The sequence below is a fragment of the Balearica regulorum genome, chromosome 1 (assembly GCF_011004875.1).
Source record: "Balearica regulorum gibbericeps isolate bBalReg1 chromosome 1, bBalReg1.pri, whole genome shotgun sequence".
Lineage (NCBI taxonomy): Eukaryota > Metazoa > Chordata > Aves > Gruiformes > Gruidae > Balearica > Balearica regulorum.
In genome coordinates, this window is record NC_046184.1 from 207,037,563 (window position 1) to 207,052,681 (window position 15,119).

Genomic DNA, 15,119 nt, shown 5'->3' on the forward strand with positions numbered 1-15,119 from the left:
GGCTCCGCCCGGCACGGCTCGGCTCCGCCCGGCACGGCTCGGCAGCGCCCCCGCAGCCCGGCCCGGCCCCGCGCGGCTCCGCCCGACGGGACGGGGGGGCTGTGCCCGGGTGCGGGCTGGGCCGCCCTGCCAGGACGGGGGGTGGGGAAGGGGGCGGCAGGAGGTGGGGTCAGGCAGCCCCCCCCCGCCCGGACCAGGGGGCTGCGGGCCGTGCCAGGCGCCTTGGGGTGTCCCCAAGGATGGAGACGTGTTGCGGTTTGCGCCCGTCGCTTCTGGTCCTCTCGCCGGGCACCGCTGAGAAGAGCCTGGCGTCTGCACTGCTGCATCCCCATCAGGTGTTTGCACACAGGGATAAAATTGTCCAGGCTGAACAGCCCCAGCTCTCTTCCCCCCACCTCGTCTGACAGATGCTCCTAACTAGCATCAGGTGCTGTGGCAGTTCAGTGTTTGGTCACCACCACCACATCTCAAATTGCTTTCTTGTGGGAGTCAGCGGGGTGCTTTCACCTTTACTAACCCTTAACTCATTTTCCCCCTTACAATTTTTCAGTTGCTTGCAGAACATCTGTAAGCTCAGAGCATCCTCAGCCCCCTCAGACCAGGAGTTACAGAGGTGACTGTCCACCCTGTAAAGAGCCACCTCCTGTGCTATGCTGTCTCCAAAAGGGACAAATTGTTCCCTTCTCCACTCAGCTCTCCCCTTATTAAACCTCTACCCTGTCTGCTTTTAGTTGTCCATTCTATTTTTCCAAGCCCAAATCCAAGGAAATCATTCCTCATATGAAAACTCTTCTACAACACTGACTCCTTTTCTTGTTCTTTCTGTGCTGTTCTTGTGCTGCTGTGTCCCCTCCTGGACGGGGCCGGGGGATGTGACTCGTGCTGCATTCAAGATGCAGGTGCCCCAGACATTTGTGTAGTGATACTAAGTTATTTGCTGCTTTGCTCTGTTCTTAATTCCTACAGATTCCTAACATTCAGTTGCCTTCCTGCCCACTAATAAGCACTTGAGCTAACGCTGTCATTAAAGTATTACAAATAAGATCTCATTTCTGGATTGCTTAGACAGTATGATGCACATAAAGCTAGGATTGCTTTTTTTCCACAAGTACTACTGTAATTGCATCAGGACTAAATTTTAAACTTTTATCACTCATTTTTCATGCTACACGTATTTATGGTTGTCACTCAGCTTGGTCACCCTTTTTCACACCACTTCTGGAAAATAGTGAAGAGCAAGGGTCTTTGCAGCACCTCATGAGTGACTTCCACTGTGAAATCTGGCCACTTATTTCTGTCTTCTGACCAGTTATTTAGCCTCTGTGGACCCTTCTTCTCATCCCACGGTCATTTCATTTCTTTAAGAAACTTTAACAAGGACCTTCTCAAATGTCTTATGGAAATGTAAGCAGGCTGTATTAATCCAGGCCTCTTACCTACATGCTGAGTCCCTCAAAACCTCACTGAGGCACAATTTTCTTTAAGAAAAAAAAAAAAAAAAAAGCAAGCATCTATTCTTCCATGATCTGTTCTAGGCCTTTGACCACTTTTCTGGGTTTTTATTTTTAGAATGGTTTCTACCAGCTTGCATTGTGTGGATGTCAGAGCTGCTTATTCCTCTGGAAAGTTTTGAAAGCTTGCTTTTGCGTTTGTCACTTTTTGAGCTTTTGATGCTAGGACAGCTACCAACTGCTACCCGAGTTCGCAATCCAGATTCTTCACACTTGAGGGCCTGTAGCACTCTCTGGAGAGCACACTTGTCCTGGTGACTTGTTCGCTTTCTTCCTTTGCTCATTTTGTTGCTTTGTTCTCTGTTCCCGCTGGTCCTTCAGCCCAACACAGATGCTGTCCTTCAACACAGGTGTTGGGCACGGCTGGGCATGGGGCTGCCTGCGCCAGGAGGCAATGTTAAATGCCACGTTTTACGCTTTCTGTGATGCTTCACGCTCTCTGTGGCAGGCTGTGTTGCCTGGACAAGCAGCAGTGACGTCCTGAGGCCCTGAGGACCTTTGGAGGCTTCCTTCCTGTTTCACAGCCGCCATCCAGCTGAGAAGCATGCCAGATGAAATGACCTGAGCCAGAAGGTTCATACAAATAACCGGATTTTTTATTACTGTTGTAATCACTTTGGCTGGCTGGTTTCTATGATTCTGTTTCTAAAAAGTCAGATGCGTTAGCTACTCTAAAAGGAAAGTACCAAATAATTTCCTTTAAGTACCAAATAATTTCCTTTATTAACAGTGTATGTTTAAGTGAAAGGCTTTAATTTTGTATGTATACAGAGCAAATGTTCTGCACAGACAGACAGTGGTTTTGCACAGAACAGATCTCAATTTTAATGTTTACAAAACAGAGAGATGAAAGGCGTTAGAGTATTTGGTTTTGTCAGCTCAAAGGGAAGATTTAGAGAAGAAGTCTGTGTTTATTGCTATGGTGTAACTCTTACTTGGGCTCAGTCCTGCAGTTCTACCTCACGTGTGTGCTCTTAAACTTCTGGGGAAAACAAAGAATCAAGAAGTAACTGAGAAACATCCAAGGAACTTCAACACATTGGTTAACTGGACATCAATCCAGGACACCATTAAGCTACAATAAAAGTGATGAGCAGTAAAGTTTCCTACATTTGAACATACTTCAAGATACAGAAATGGAACAAATAAAATGAAAAAAAACCCCAAAAACCAACAAAACCAGCAACTTGAATTTACATTCAAAACCAAATTTGGATAAACAGTTTCACAGACATGTTTGTTCTGGAGTTCCTCTGCAAGAGCTGTACCTGACGTGAGCAGGCAAGAGTGAGCACTATTTAATTAAAAATGAGCTCTAAACATTCAAGTATCACTAAACGTGGCCTGATTCTGCCTGTCTTCCTCGCCGAGCGCAGAGATCAGCCTCCTGATGGCTTCATTACAGGTGGGGAGTGGGGTGCTACTCGGTGCAAAGAAGAGGTACAGAATCAGGACCACAATGAGCAGCAATTACAAAGCGAACTAACTTTCTCAGAGGTTGCTCAGGGCTAGATTTTTAAAAGGGTTAACAAAAGCGGTTAGAAACTGACAGCAGGGGCACTGCTGAACTCCATCAGGTGCTAAAATATATTGGTAGGTGCCTAAATACCTTTAAAAATCTGTCCCTAGTGCACAGTTTCCTCATTTAACAGGGCAAAAAAAAAGGAGAATCGCTTAAATGTCAGTTAATTCGTTGCACCAGACTTTGGGAAACCGCGGGGACTTCCTCATTGACACCTGCTCCTTCAGAAGCCGGCACGCTTGAAACAGTCCCTGGTGGTTTTTATTCCCTAGTGTGAACCCCATGTTTCTGCACAGAGCGCATGGGTGCCATGCTGCCGGCTCCTTACTCCCGTGGATAAATCCTTTGCAGCCAGTGTGGATGCCGAGAGGTGTGCTGCACTGCTCGGCTGCCAAATTTGATCTTGGGCAAAGCTCAGCTGAGCTCCGGAGGAGTGGAAACGGTGATGGGTGGTACGTGGCTCTCAGAGCTGAACCCTACAGCTCGTGTTCACTCTTGTGAGCGCTGGCTACGGGCCTCAGGACTATCAGCATACGTCTTGCTCCAGTTTTATTAGCAGCATGTCATAAAACCCAGTGCGGCTCTGTGGATGATGCTAAAAGCAGGGATTCACAGGGAATCTGTTAGAAGTGCACTTTTGTCATGCAGAGCTGTGTAATGGATCCTGCTTCCCTGGCGGGTGACGAGGCAGAAGAAGGTTAATACTGTTGACAGCAGAACAAGTCCAATGAAAAAAAAGGCTGCGAGTAACAGGCTGGCCTCTCCAGGACTCAAAGTTTTGCCAAAAAAATTGCCCTCTTTGCTGTCATAGTCTGTTAAAAGAGAAGCAGTTCATGAGAAATCTATGCGTTATTCTGAAGAGTTTTAAATGACATTTTAAGAAATCCTTACCCTTTGCAGTGGTCCTGTTTTTTGCAGTAGTTGTATCGTATGCTCCAGTTGTCAGTCCTCCTTCTGAAGGACCTTCCCGCTCTGTGAGGAGAGAGAGAAACCATAGTTAAGTTGAAAACCTTAATAAACACTTTTTTGTCTTCTGGAAAAGTAGCCTTAATTTTATTTATTTCCTTCTACCTTGTTGATCTGAACAGAAATCATGATTAGATGATAGCACAGCTATTGCTCTGGGCAACTCCATGGGCAACATCCCCCTTCTCTATAGGCATCTGTTACTTCACTACTTACGGCAGTGATAGGACGAGGGGTAACAGTTTTAAACTGAAAGTGGGTAGATTTAGATTGGACATAAGGAAGAAATTTTTCATGATGAGGGTGGTGAGGCACTGGAACAGGTTGCCCAGAGAGGTTGTGGATGCCCCATCCCTGGAAGTGTTCAAGGCCAGGTTGGATGGGGCTTTGGGCAACGTGGTCTAGTGGAGGGTGTCCCTGCCCATGGCAGGGGGGTGTTGGAACTAGATGATCTTTGTGGTCCCTTCCAACCCTAACCATTCTATGATTCTATGATTCAGTTCTGCATTTGCTTGTTCATTTGAAGTTTCACAGCCTGAACAAATATGTGGTATAAAATAAATTCATCTTGTCCAAGGAAGAAGTATTTTGGCTATGTTTGGCATTATATTTGTCATCCTGCTGCTACAGGGTTACATGCACAAGGTGTGCCTGCTGGTGCTGTTGCAGCCCCTGCGGAGGAGTGTAGCAAACACAGTGGAGACTGGGGCAGGAAAAGCTGGATCCAGATGTTTAGTGAAATTGTTTTGTGGAGAGGATCACAAAGCACTTCTGGCTTTACTCAGAAGTGGTGGAAGGGACCAGCACCGCCCAAAAAGTTTACCAACTTATCTTAGCCAAAGGATCGCCTATTTCTTGGACAGGGTGAACAATAATTTTCCTGGAGCATCTTCTTTCTATCTGTCTATCTATCTATCTATCTATGTATCTATCTATCTATTAATCTATCTCAGCTGGTCTCTGCCTGTGCAGGAAAGAGCTCGAATAGCCTCGTGAGTCAACAGTGATTGCAGGGAGGACCCAGCCCCATGCTAGTCTGCGGACCATGCCACACACCACATAGCAGCAAGGCTGAAAAACAGCTTTGCAGATCTTTTGTGCACCACCTGCAGATGACTAATGGTCCACAGGCTGTCACTGTCTTGGAGGGGCTTTTGTGAAGCACCAACTGTTTTAAAATTGTGGAGTGCAGCAAAGTTTACTGTCCTTGCTATGTCATTAGGGGTGTTTGTCCTGTCCCTAGATGATGCTAACTGGCCATTGCAGTAATTTACAAGTGCTTCCCACCAGCGTGTAGGGTGCGGTGTTGACATTAGCCCTTTTCTTCCTGCCTTCCATCCAATCTGCTGCAATACCACCTCTAAGTCCTAGAACAGCCCTGAGGAGCCCTGCAGCCCTGAGGAGAAGGACTTGGGGGTATTGATTGATGAGAAGCTCAACATGAGCCGACAGTGTGTGCTTGCAGCCCAGAAAGCCAACCGTGTCCTGGGCTGCATCACAAGAGGCGTGACCAGCAGGTCGAGGGAGGTGATCCTGCCCCTCTACTCTGCTCTCGTGAGACCCCACCTGGAGTACTGCGTCCAGCTCTGGGGGCCGCAGTACAGGAGAGACATGGAGCTGTTGGAGAGAGTCCAGAGGAGGCCACGAAGCTGATGAGAGGGCTGGAGCACCTCTCCTATGAGGACAGGCTGAGACAGTTGGGGTTGTTCAGCCTGGAGAAAAGAAGGCTCCAGGGAGATTTAATTGTGGCCTTCCAGTTTCTGAAGGGGCCTACAGGAAAGCTGGTGAGGACTGTTTATCAGGGAGTGCAGTGACAGGACAAGGGGTAATGGGTTTAAGCTGAAGGAGGGTGGATTTAGATTAGACGTTAGAAAGAAATTCTTGACTGTGAGGGTGGTGAGGCACTGGAACAGGCTGCCCAGAGAAGCTGTGGATGCCCCATCCCTGGAAGTGTTCAAGGCCAGGCTGGATGGGGCTTTGGGCAACGTGGTCTAGTGGAGGGTGTCCCTGCCCATGGCGGGGGGGTTGGAACTAGATGATCTTTGTGGTCCCTTCCAACCCAAACCATTCTATGATTCTATGATTCTAACATGTTTCTGATACTGCACCTGATTTATTGATGGTGTAGGTCGTCTCCATGCCAGCATGGATGTGATCGGCTACATGGCAGTGCAGAAGCCATGTTCCAGGGTTTTCTGCTACGAGTTCAATTGTCTGGAAGGTCCCAGGAAAAAGGTCATACACATCTCCTCTGTGGTCCTTATCTGTCTGTGGCAAGGGAAAACCAGCATCGTAAGAGTCTTGCCTCAAAAATCTCCCAAGGGCACTGAAATATTCCAGTTAGACTTTCAGGTCCTTAAGGCAGATCAAATGCTTCTTCTTATATGTTTCTAGTATGCCTCATCCAGGGAAACCGAGGTCTGTGGACACCCCTCATTTAATCAATTAATTAATTAACAACAGGACACTCCCGAGGACTTCAAATGCTGGTTGAGCATTGGCATTTCTTTGAAAGACAGATTTTTTAGATAGTCCTGCCAGTGTCAAGATATCACAACACAAAACCATACTGTAAGCAGGTCTGATTTCCTCCCTGTATCTTCCGTATACCCATAGGTAAATATATATTTTAACCTACCTAATCATGTCCTCTCATAGTGATATTCATTCATGTTTCATAACAGGTTCAGAGTGGTAGAAGCTTTGCAAGGATCTCATTAATTTTGTATTATTTCCCTCACATGCAAAACTCCCACTGACCTCAGCATCAGCCCAGGGCTCGCTCCATGCCCAAGCTGTAAAATGAGGCTAGAACACAGACTTTTATTCAGAAATTTCCCATTGCACTATAAAGGTTTTACTTTGATTAATTTTACCAACCTTAAATATGAAGGTCTGTGCATGGAAGTGAACTGTGTGTATATCGACTTCATTGCCCATTCCTATCAAATACCAGTTTGTCCTATCACCTTCATTCATCGTTAGACCCAGGAGACTGTTATAAATCTTCCCATTGATTGCTGGAAGAATGACAAAATAAGACTGATTAATAACTGGCCACGGTGCAGGTGATGATAACCTCCACTTCAGGCAACTTTTGCACTTTCTCTCCAGGGAGAAGGGGTGCCCAGGCAGAGAGGGGCAAGGACTCTCCATAGTCACCACTGCCGTTGCAGGGAGACAGTCATGTTTTTGTTTCAGTTTCCAAATCATCTAACTGCACAGCAACAACCATTTTTCTGTCTTGAAAAGCATCAGGTAGGTTTCCTACTGGCTGAGATCAAACTCCTGAACAACAGGAATTATGCTGAGAAGCTACATGGAAAAAGAGGGAATAGAGTTGTTGCCTAAAATAGGTACCATCTGTAGAAAGAGAAGTTTGCTTTGCCAGGGCTGTTCTTGCCCCCATCCAGTCTATTCTGCCCGGCTCCTGGGCTGGCTGCTACTACAGCCACGATTTTAAAATGTCAGCCTTACGCTCCTACTAAACAAGCCTGCAAGGAATGCAGCTCCCCAATTACAAGGAAGTCTGGCAGGGCAACCTCTTCCCATGAGTATAAGAGTAAACTATCTTGTTAGAAAAATATCTTGGCTGTGCCTCATGAAATTTTTTTTGTTTCCAGAGTTGCAGCTTATGGAGTTGTCACGTGGTTGGGTAATTGCAGGCTAAGTCCAATGTCTTCTGAAAATGGCTGTGAAAAATAAACCTCTGTTCTCCTGGCTGCTGCCACAGAGTCCTACATACCATGCATGCTGTTGCCTTCTACAAAGTTCTCAGTGGAATTAAAATCATCAGGATTCTTATGAAGGTATGTTTCAATATTTTCTTTCAAATACCAGGATTCATTTTCATCGAACACCATAAACAGAAGGGTAAATTCACGATCAATATCTTTCCTTAGACCTCTTTCATCCAGAATTCCTTTTCTGCAAACTACGAGAGGCCCAATCAGACCGCTGTATGTGTCCTAAAATAAAATAAGTATATGAATTACAAATTTTCTAGTTCATTCGTTTATGAAATAGATACAGATTAACTACAGATTAAATAAAGATGAAATTCCATTTTCCTAACAAATGAGAAAAAATCATGACTCTGACTGATTAGAGAGATCTTTCTCTACATGTCCCTGTGTTAATGTACCAAAGCAATGTTCTGCCTTCACCCAAAAATCCCTTCAACCATTCTTTAAGGAGGGAATCACATTACCATGGTGTATCCCCAGGAATGTCAGTAGATTAAATTACCCAGGCATGTGCAACTGGTATCAAAGATGACAAAGCATCTAGCTCTGTAAATCATTCCTCTAGCCTGTGGTCCTCGCACAAATGAGAAGCAGGATACTTCCAGAAACATCATGCAAGGCAGGATGTTTTATCCAGAGCAATGTAATCTTTAATGACCATTTCTTGGTTACCTTTACAAAATTCACGGTTGAATAATAAACCCAAGTGATACAGTTTGGATCAGTTTTACCAGGGCCAGATCGTTCTGGGACGTTCCACCTGTAGGTGTTTATTTCCCCTGAAACAGAGAGAATAATTTTACCACAAGCAGCTGTGTACTAGAGGCTTTGAATAGTATGTAATTGAGATCTGCTACCCTCCTCATCAAAAAATGATCTGTATCGAAACTATCTGTGTAAGAATGCAGCAGCAATGGGATGTGGACATGATTCTGCCTTCTAGGATGTCAGTGAGGTTCCAGTGGTGTAAACAAAGGCAGATAGCCCCCAGAAAAGGAGGTCTGCAAATAATGCTGGCAACAGTGGCATCCCCCAGAGGGAAGTTTGGACATAGGACTTTTCATCTTTCTCCGTGGGCAAAACCTGCAGCAGATCAATGATCTCGGATGCAGATGCTTAAGGTCGGTTGAAGGCAACAGGAGCCAAGCTCCAGAAAATATTTCCTGGACTTTCTCAGTTGAAAAGGGGACAGAGACGTGGCAGTTGCCCCTGGCATCTTGCAGATGGTGCTGCAGCAGTGTATCAGCTCTGGGCCAGGACAGGAGAGCTGAGTACGTACCGACCTGCTGACTGGGAGCAACAAGGGAGTCCTTCCCTCTTCCAGCTAAGCCCCTTCTCCTCAGCAGTTACTGGAGAACCCCTGTCCCTTCACAAAAGCCATCACCTCTGCCACATCCTCCCTGAGGAGAGATTCCCTGACCTCAGATTTTATAAAAAACCACCAATCTGATGGGAAAATGATCTGTTTGGGTGAGGATCAGTTCTCTATGCTGAATACAAACATGTCTATGTTCCAATGAACTGCCAGTACTGTGTCTCCCTGCTTTGTTTTTTTGCTGGTACTGCAAGGAAGGGTAGGACACCAAGATGTGGTCATCACCTTGCCCTTTTAAGTGGTAAAGAAATGTTGAACCAGGCAGTCTCTGGCCCAAAAGTCTTCCAGGGTGACCAAAGCCAAGAACAGCTGGGGACGCTACGAGTTAGGGGAAGACAAAGAAATCACAGAACTCTTGACCATGGTCTTAGTACAGCCACAACCCAACAGCTGTGGGCATCAGGGCAAAGGAGAGTTTTCAAACTTAAATGGTTGTGAAGTGACTGAGCCTAGTTTTGTGTCACTGAGCCACTACACCCTTTTGATGGATCGTGCAATAGTGGGTTTTATTTTACAGCAATAACTACAAAAAAAGAAATGGTAATTCTCAAATATTATATGGTATGAGATGAGTCTCACATATATGTTGCAATACTGTTTAATCTTACAGGACAAGCACCTTCTGTTCATTACAGCATGGGTTTATGCACTTCGGCAGAGATCAGAAAGGCTTTCAAGACACAGCACTACACTAATAGGACAGAAAACACGAACAAGAAACCCCTCAGTCTCGGAGGCATTTATGCCATGGAGACATACACCAGGGAAGGGTTTGTCATCCACCTGTATCTAACCTACATGTCATTACTCCGGTTTAGAGAGTGTGATGTGAGAAGAGAGCCTGGCCATGGTCCTTCACCGCTTCCTTGCTTTTCACTCCTCACTTCAGGATGTTTAGAGGCTGTAGATGGAAAAATCTCCACACTACTTAAAATCTGAGACACTTCAGATGACATCAAAGACCTATCTTTGAAGTGCAAATAAAGCATAACCCCTGAAAAGACTGATAAGAGGAAAATGGATGTTTTCTCCCTTTTTGCTGCTGAGTAAATGGGGGAATGGACAGAGAGAGGACAAAGCTGTGGCAGCTGAGCTGTTTTCTCTTGGGCTGCTACGGATCTGCTCTCTGCACCTCTTTATCATACCACCCACAGTCTCTTCAGGAGCTGGCAGTGCTCTCAGGAGCACAGTTTAGCAGGACATAGATCTGGCTGATGACTGGTTCAGGATTTAGTAGAGCTAGATGGGCCCTGGGGAGCTCGGGGTGAGCAGTCCGGCCTGGCCTAGGAAGACAGACAGCAAGGATTTCAAGATGATGGTGATGGGGACTGAAGTGCCCAGCAATTATTCTTGTTTTGAGGGACTAGTTTTCCCTGTTAACTGCTGCTTCCAAAGTTCTAAGGAAAAGTCTGTCCTTAGATTTTGCTGAAGAGTGCCTTCCTTTGGCTTACTGTCAAACGCAGACACCTTCCCTTGTCTAACTCATCCCAAGCCTGCTCCCATGTGGACACAGGAGACATGGCAGTAGTGTTACCAGTGTTACACCTCGACTGTCAACGAAACAGCTTTGACAACATCACGGGGCAAATAACAAAACAAGAGAATCATATAAATCAGGTCCTTTTTTTTCCTTCATATATTAACCACAGTTATTCCTTCATCAAACTCCAGCAAGGCAGATACTGGCTTACATTTGGCCATGAATTTGTGTGCAATTGTACTGTATCGATACAGCTACCTACAAGAAAGAGATTTCAGCTTCCAGAGAGGGTTAATACATCAGAATTTCTTTTCATTTAGTTTCACACTGAAGCTCACAAATACAGTGGAAAAAATTGCATGAGTGATGAAAAAAAAAAAGTATTTACATTTTGGAATGACTATAACCCCGTGTTTGAGTTTGGCTTACTACTAGAATATAAAACCCAAGATAAAAATTGAAGTACAAAAATTTTAACAGGTATTTTTCTATCTGAAAGATTTCGATGCTGTGAGAACTATTTTCCACTATTTTCCTCACTAGAAACTGAGGCATAGTTGGTACACATCTTCAAAGACTTTTAAATCACGTGACAGTAACATTTTGCATGTTATGCATCAGCTCTGAATGCAAATGGCAATTCTGTGCAGATTAAGAGAGAGGCAGAGATAACATTGCCAACTGCAACTCTACCGATGAGTTTCTCAGTTTTTGAAACGTTGTTAGAGTGTCAGTCTGGAGCAAATGCAGCACTGGCTTACACTTCTCTTGCCATGGTTGTGGGCCTGCTTCTGCTTTTTTTGGAGGTTGTCCAGTGATATTACATTCCTGTTTCTACCCCTGGTAGGAACAAAGGTTCATTTTCTGCCTGAACATGCTCACTTGATCAAGAACCTACATGTATAACAACACAGAATCGTATCTGAATAAACATTGAGCGTGTTATGCCTGGGAGAACACATAGGTATGTGCAAGCTTGAAAGAGGGATTAGCATCCATGTGTTAAAATGCTTTTATATATGGCCTTTGTAGCTCAAAGCAAAAAAAAAAACCCCAAAAAAACCAGAAGAGCCTTACCGGGGAGGGTAATTGGTGTCTCAGGTTGTTCTTCACAACCCACTTCTTCTATACCATGTGCACTTACTGAATAAGGCCTGCTGGCTTTGTTCTTAAATACGATCAGTACAGAGTCACCAACCTCTGCGTGGAGTAGCGGCCCTAAATTAAAACAGAAGATGCCAGTGATTAATGCTGCTTTTCTGAATTTAACAAATTTTCAGTAGCTTGGCCCAGGAGAGGAGCCAAGGTCTTTCTCAAAACCCTCAGGCTATTCTTTCAGCAAAGCCATCAAAATCAGTTTGTTATCTCAGCTGATGAAAACCTCCATATATAAAAAAATAATCCTTTTTCTTTTCAGTCAATGAGAAGAATTGTTCACTCTGGAGACAGGTCTTTGCACAGATTGTTTTTAAGGAAAACTCTTGTGGATGGTTTTTGTATTTTTCAAAATTTTATTTCTTAAGCTGGTAACAGATTATTTATTTTTTTAAGGGTGTTTTTTTTTTTTTTACTTTTGTACTGCAAGAAAGGAAATGTCAAATATATTCCTAGAGAGTGCTGACTACTTTATGACCAGTTGTTGCCTACTTCTCACCCCATAAAAAACATGAGCTGATGATTATTTTATGACATGCATAAAATTTTGTCTTGCCCAATTCCAGATACAAATCCAGCCCTTAATACTGACTTAATCTGTCTACAAGAGGCCCCCCCACGTTACATGTTCTGAAGTTAAGGTGAATCCTGGAATTGCTATTTTGGCATCCTCCCTGTTAATACATCTTAAGAAACTCCTTATTCATGTCTGAGAATGAATTCTCTAATTTGGAAAGCATCTTTAAACTCAGCCATTGGACAAATTGAGTGTAAAATCACTACAACAGGCATCAGTGTTCCTTGTTTTCCATGTTAACAAAGCTTGAAAACCTCTTAGTTTTTGGAAAGGAATCCTCTCAGGCTCGGTCTGTGAGCCGTGAGAGCCACTTGCCCAGGATTTCCAAGTGTTCCTCCTCCTCTGTCCTCACTTTGCGCTGTGTGAAGTTGCCATTCGTGTACTCCCTGTAAACCACCTTCTTGTATTTTGAACCGATCTGATCTTCTGCTTGGCTCAGGAAAACATGCCCATAGCTGCAAAATAAAAAGGCAAAAATTAAAAGCACTAAACCTTACATATCTAAAGGCTAGTGACTGTTGCGTTATTCACAGCAGATGTGATAAGAATATATGGTTTGGTCCAGTTTGCTGATTGATTGAAGCCCTGGGTGCTGCGAGAGATTTTAAACAGCACATAATAACAGTGATAATCCTCACTAAATGCACACCATCTTCAAATAGGTAAATCTGAGGATATGTTGCACTCACCACAAACTTTTGGGAATACAAGTCCTTCACCAGAGCTGTCAGAGCAGAGATAAAGTTCAAGCTTAAGAGTGGATTTGGCCAGTCTCTCCAGCTGCATCCTCCGCACCAATAAAAGATACTGCCTATCCCTGCAAACCTCTCTTATCAAGATGGCTGCTTTCACTATCTTGGCTATTAGTCAGCCACAGGAAGATGATAACTGAAGCCTAACCTTGCAAAGGCAAACGCCATCATCTGAGATAAGAGGGAGCTGCTTTACCCTGTCCCCCCTGCTGCTACGTACTGTGCAGGACTGGATGCTTTCTCAGAATGAAGATAAAGTCAGAAATGTATTTTCCCTTCTGCACCTGGCAGAAGATGCTTTTTTGTGCCCTCCAGGTTTGCGCAGTGACCCATAGTTTGTTGTTGCTGCTCCAGCGGGCTGAGTCGCCGGCAGAGGACACTCACCACCAGCTGCGGAGGAGAGCCTTCACCCTCTTGTGAAAGCAGCTCTGTTTCCTGGCAGCTCATCTCCAAGGTGCCCCTGGCAGGGGCGTTGCGAGGTTGGCTCACAACTTACTAAATAAAAGCAAAAAATGCCCCGGGAACACTGCTTACTGTAGTAACATACTGTTTGTGCAACAGCAGCCTTTGACAATACTGGAGTTAATATGTTCTTTAAACATGCTTCATCACCTATGACTCTTCAGGTATATTTTCTACCAACTCCACCATACTCTTCCACTTTACAGGGTTCAGTTTCCCTGCCACTGTTCTAAGGTTTCTGTGAAATATATTCCTCGTTCCTTTTTGTTTTCACCAAAGTGGTCGCAGAGACCTCCCTGTGCAATATGATCTGGAATGCATATCTTCTGCACATGCTTTTTATTCCTTAGCACAGTGCAGTGTAGACGTGATTCACTTGCAGCTGTTACTGAGTTCTGCCTTTCCCAGGGGGTGCAGGGGCTACCACACTGCAGGGAAGCGGGCTCAGAACCTCCCTAATGCATCTGCACTGCTTGCAGGGGCTCATGTCTGGGACAGGTACCTGGGTTTCTTCTCTATGAAAACCAGAGCACTGGGATGGGGAGACTGGGGAGAGTGAGGAATGGAGAGGAGGGGGTTGGGGGGCATCATTATAGGGTTCAGCCAGGGCTGGAACACACACTTCGTTTAGGGACTTGGAAGCCTTCTTGGGTTCAACAGCACTGCAAGACACTCTGAGACTAAAACATTTGACAATGCTGCCTATGAACTTGTTGTTCACTTTATGAATACGTTTTCCCTTCTATTGTTCGGGAAAGAGTGCCTCCTAAAAAGTATGAGGCTGGCTTCACAAAAGGATGCTTCAAAGTTCCCCCTCCACCATGAGCGTGCCCCATGCCCGCAAGTGTTTTTTGCTTTGGGTACCTTTCCTCATTGCTGCTGATGTTGTAAATCTTCGGTGCTGCGCTCTTATTTGAGGCATAGTCCCACTCCACCTCCTCCGCAGCGATGTAGTAGAGCCTCATGGCTCCGTGCTGCTGCTGGGCTCGGGTGGTATTACGGCAGCTGCTGACCTCGTAGAGATGTTTCATCCCACCAACAAAGTGATCAAAAGTCCTGCAAACCACTTTGAATGTGCCTGGAAAGGAAAACGCATGAGATTTAGGCGATTTAAAAAACTTTAAAAAGCAGCTTGGCAAATTAGGTCCTGTGCCTTGTACATCTTTGATCCGTCCTGAAACAAACCTGCTCCGTGATGCTGGATGGAAAGCCAAGCAAGGGAATGCTTATATCACTGAGAGTCCACTGGCTTTGAAAAACTAAGGGGTCTGAAGGAGAAACTAGTTGATAAAATGGATATGCACCAGTCACCTCCTTTAGTCACCACATGCTCTCTGGTCCCAAGACGTAAAAGGATGAGGTTTCAGGCTGACATTCACACACAAGACTAAACATGCACATAAGACACTGCAGGGTTGTGACCTGTAACTCCTACATTACAATAGATTCTTCAACTAAAAGCCAAATGTGAATGCAGACACAAATGGAGATCCATAAGTCAGCAAGTAACTTTTTGCTCCTTCAGAAAGACTGGCCTGCTCTATCTTCACTCAAAAATCTCCATAAATTTCTT

The 15,119-nt window shown here is 44.9% G+C and overlaps 1 protein-coding gene across 1 annotated transcript in view; it reads right to left on the reverse strand.

Moving 5' to 3' along the window:
- Positions 1-3,642: 3,642 nt before the first annotated feature.
- Positions 3,643-15,119, reverse strand: part of HEPHL1 (hephaestin like 1) — a 35,501-nt gene continuing 24,024 nt past the window's right edge. The window contains exons 12-20 of the mRNA XM_010304201.2: positions 14,411-14,624; positions 12,648-12,787; positions 11,678-11,818; positions 8,418-8,524; positions 7,745-7,967; positions 6,880-7,019; positions 6,108-6,267; positions 3,925-4,005; positions 3,643-3,845 (exon numbers count right to left, since the gene is read on the reverse strand). Coding sequence (XP_010302503.2) covers positions 3,643-3,845; positions 3,925-4,005; positions 6,108-6,267; positions 6,880-7,019; positions 7,745-7,967; positions 8,418-8,524; positions 11,678-11,818; positions 12,648-12,787; positions 14,411-14,624 — 1,409 coding nt within the window. The remainder of the gene's footprint in view (positions 3,846-3,924; positions 4,006-6,107; positions 6,268-6,879; positions 7,020-7,744; positions 7,968-8,417; positions 8,525-11,677; positions 11,819-12,647; positions 12,788-14,410; positions 14,625-15,119) is intronic.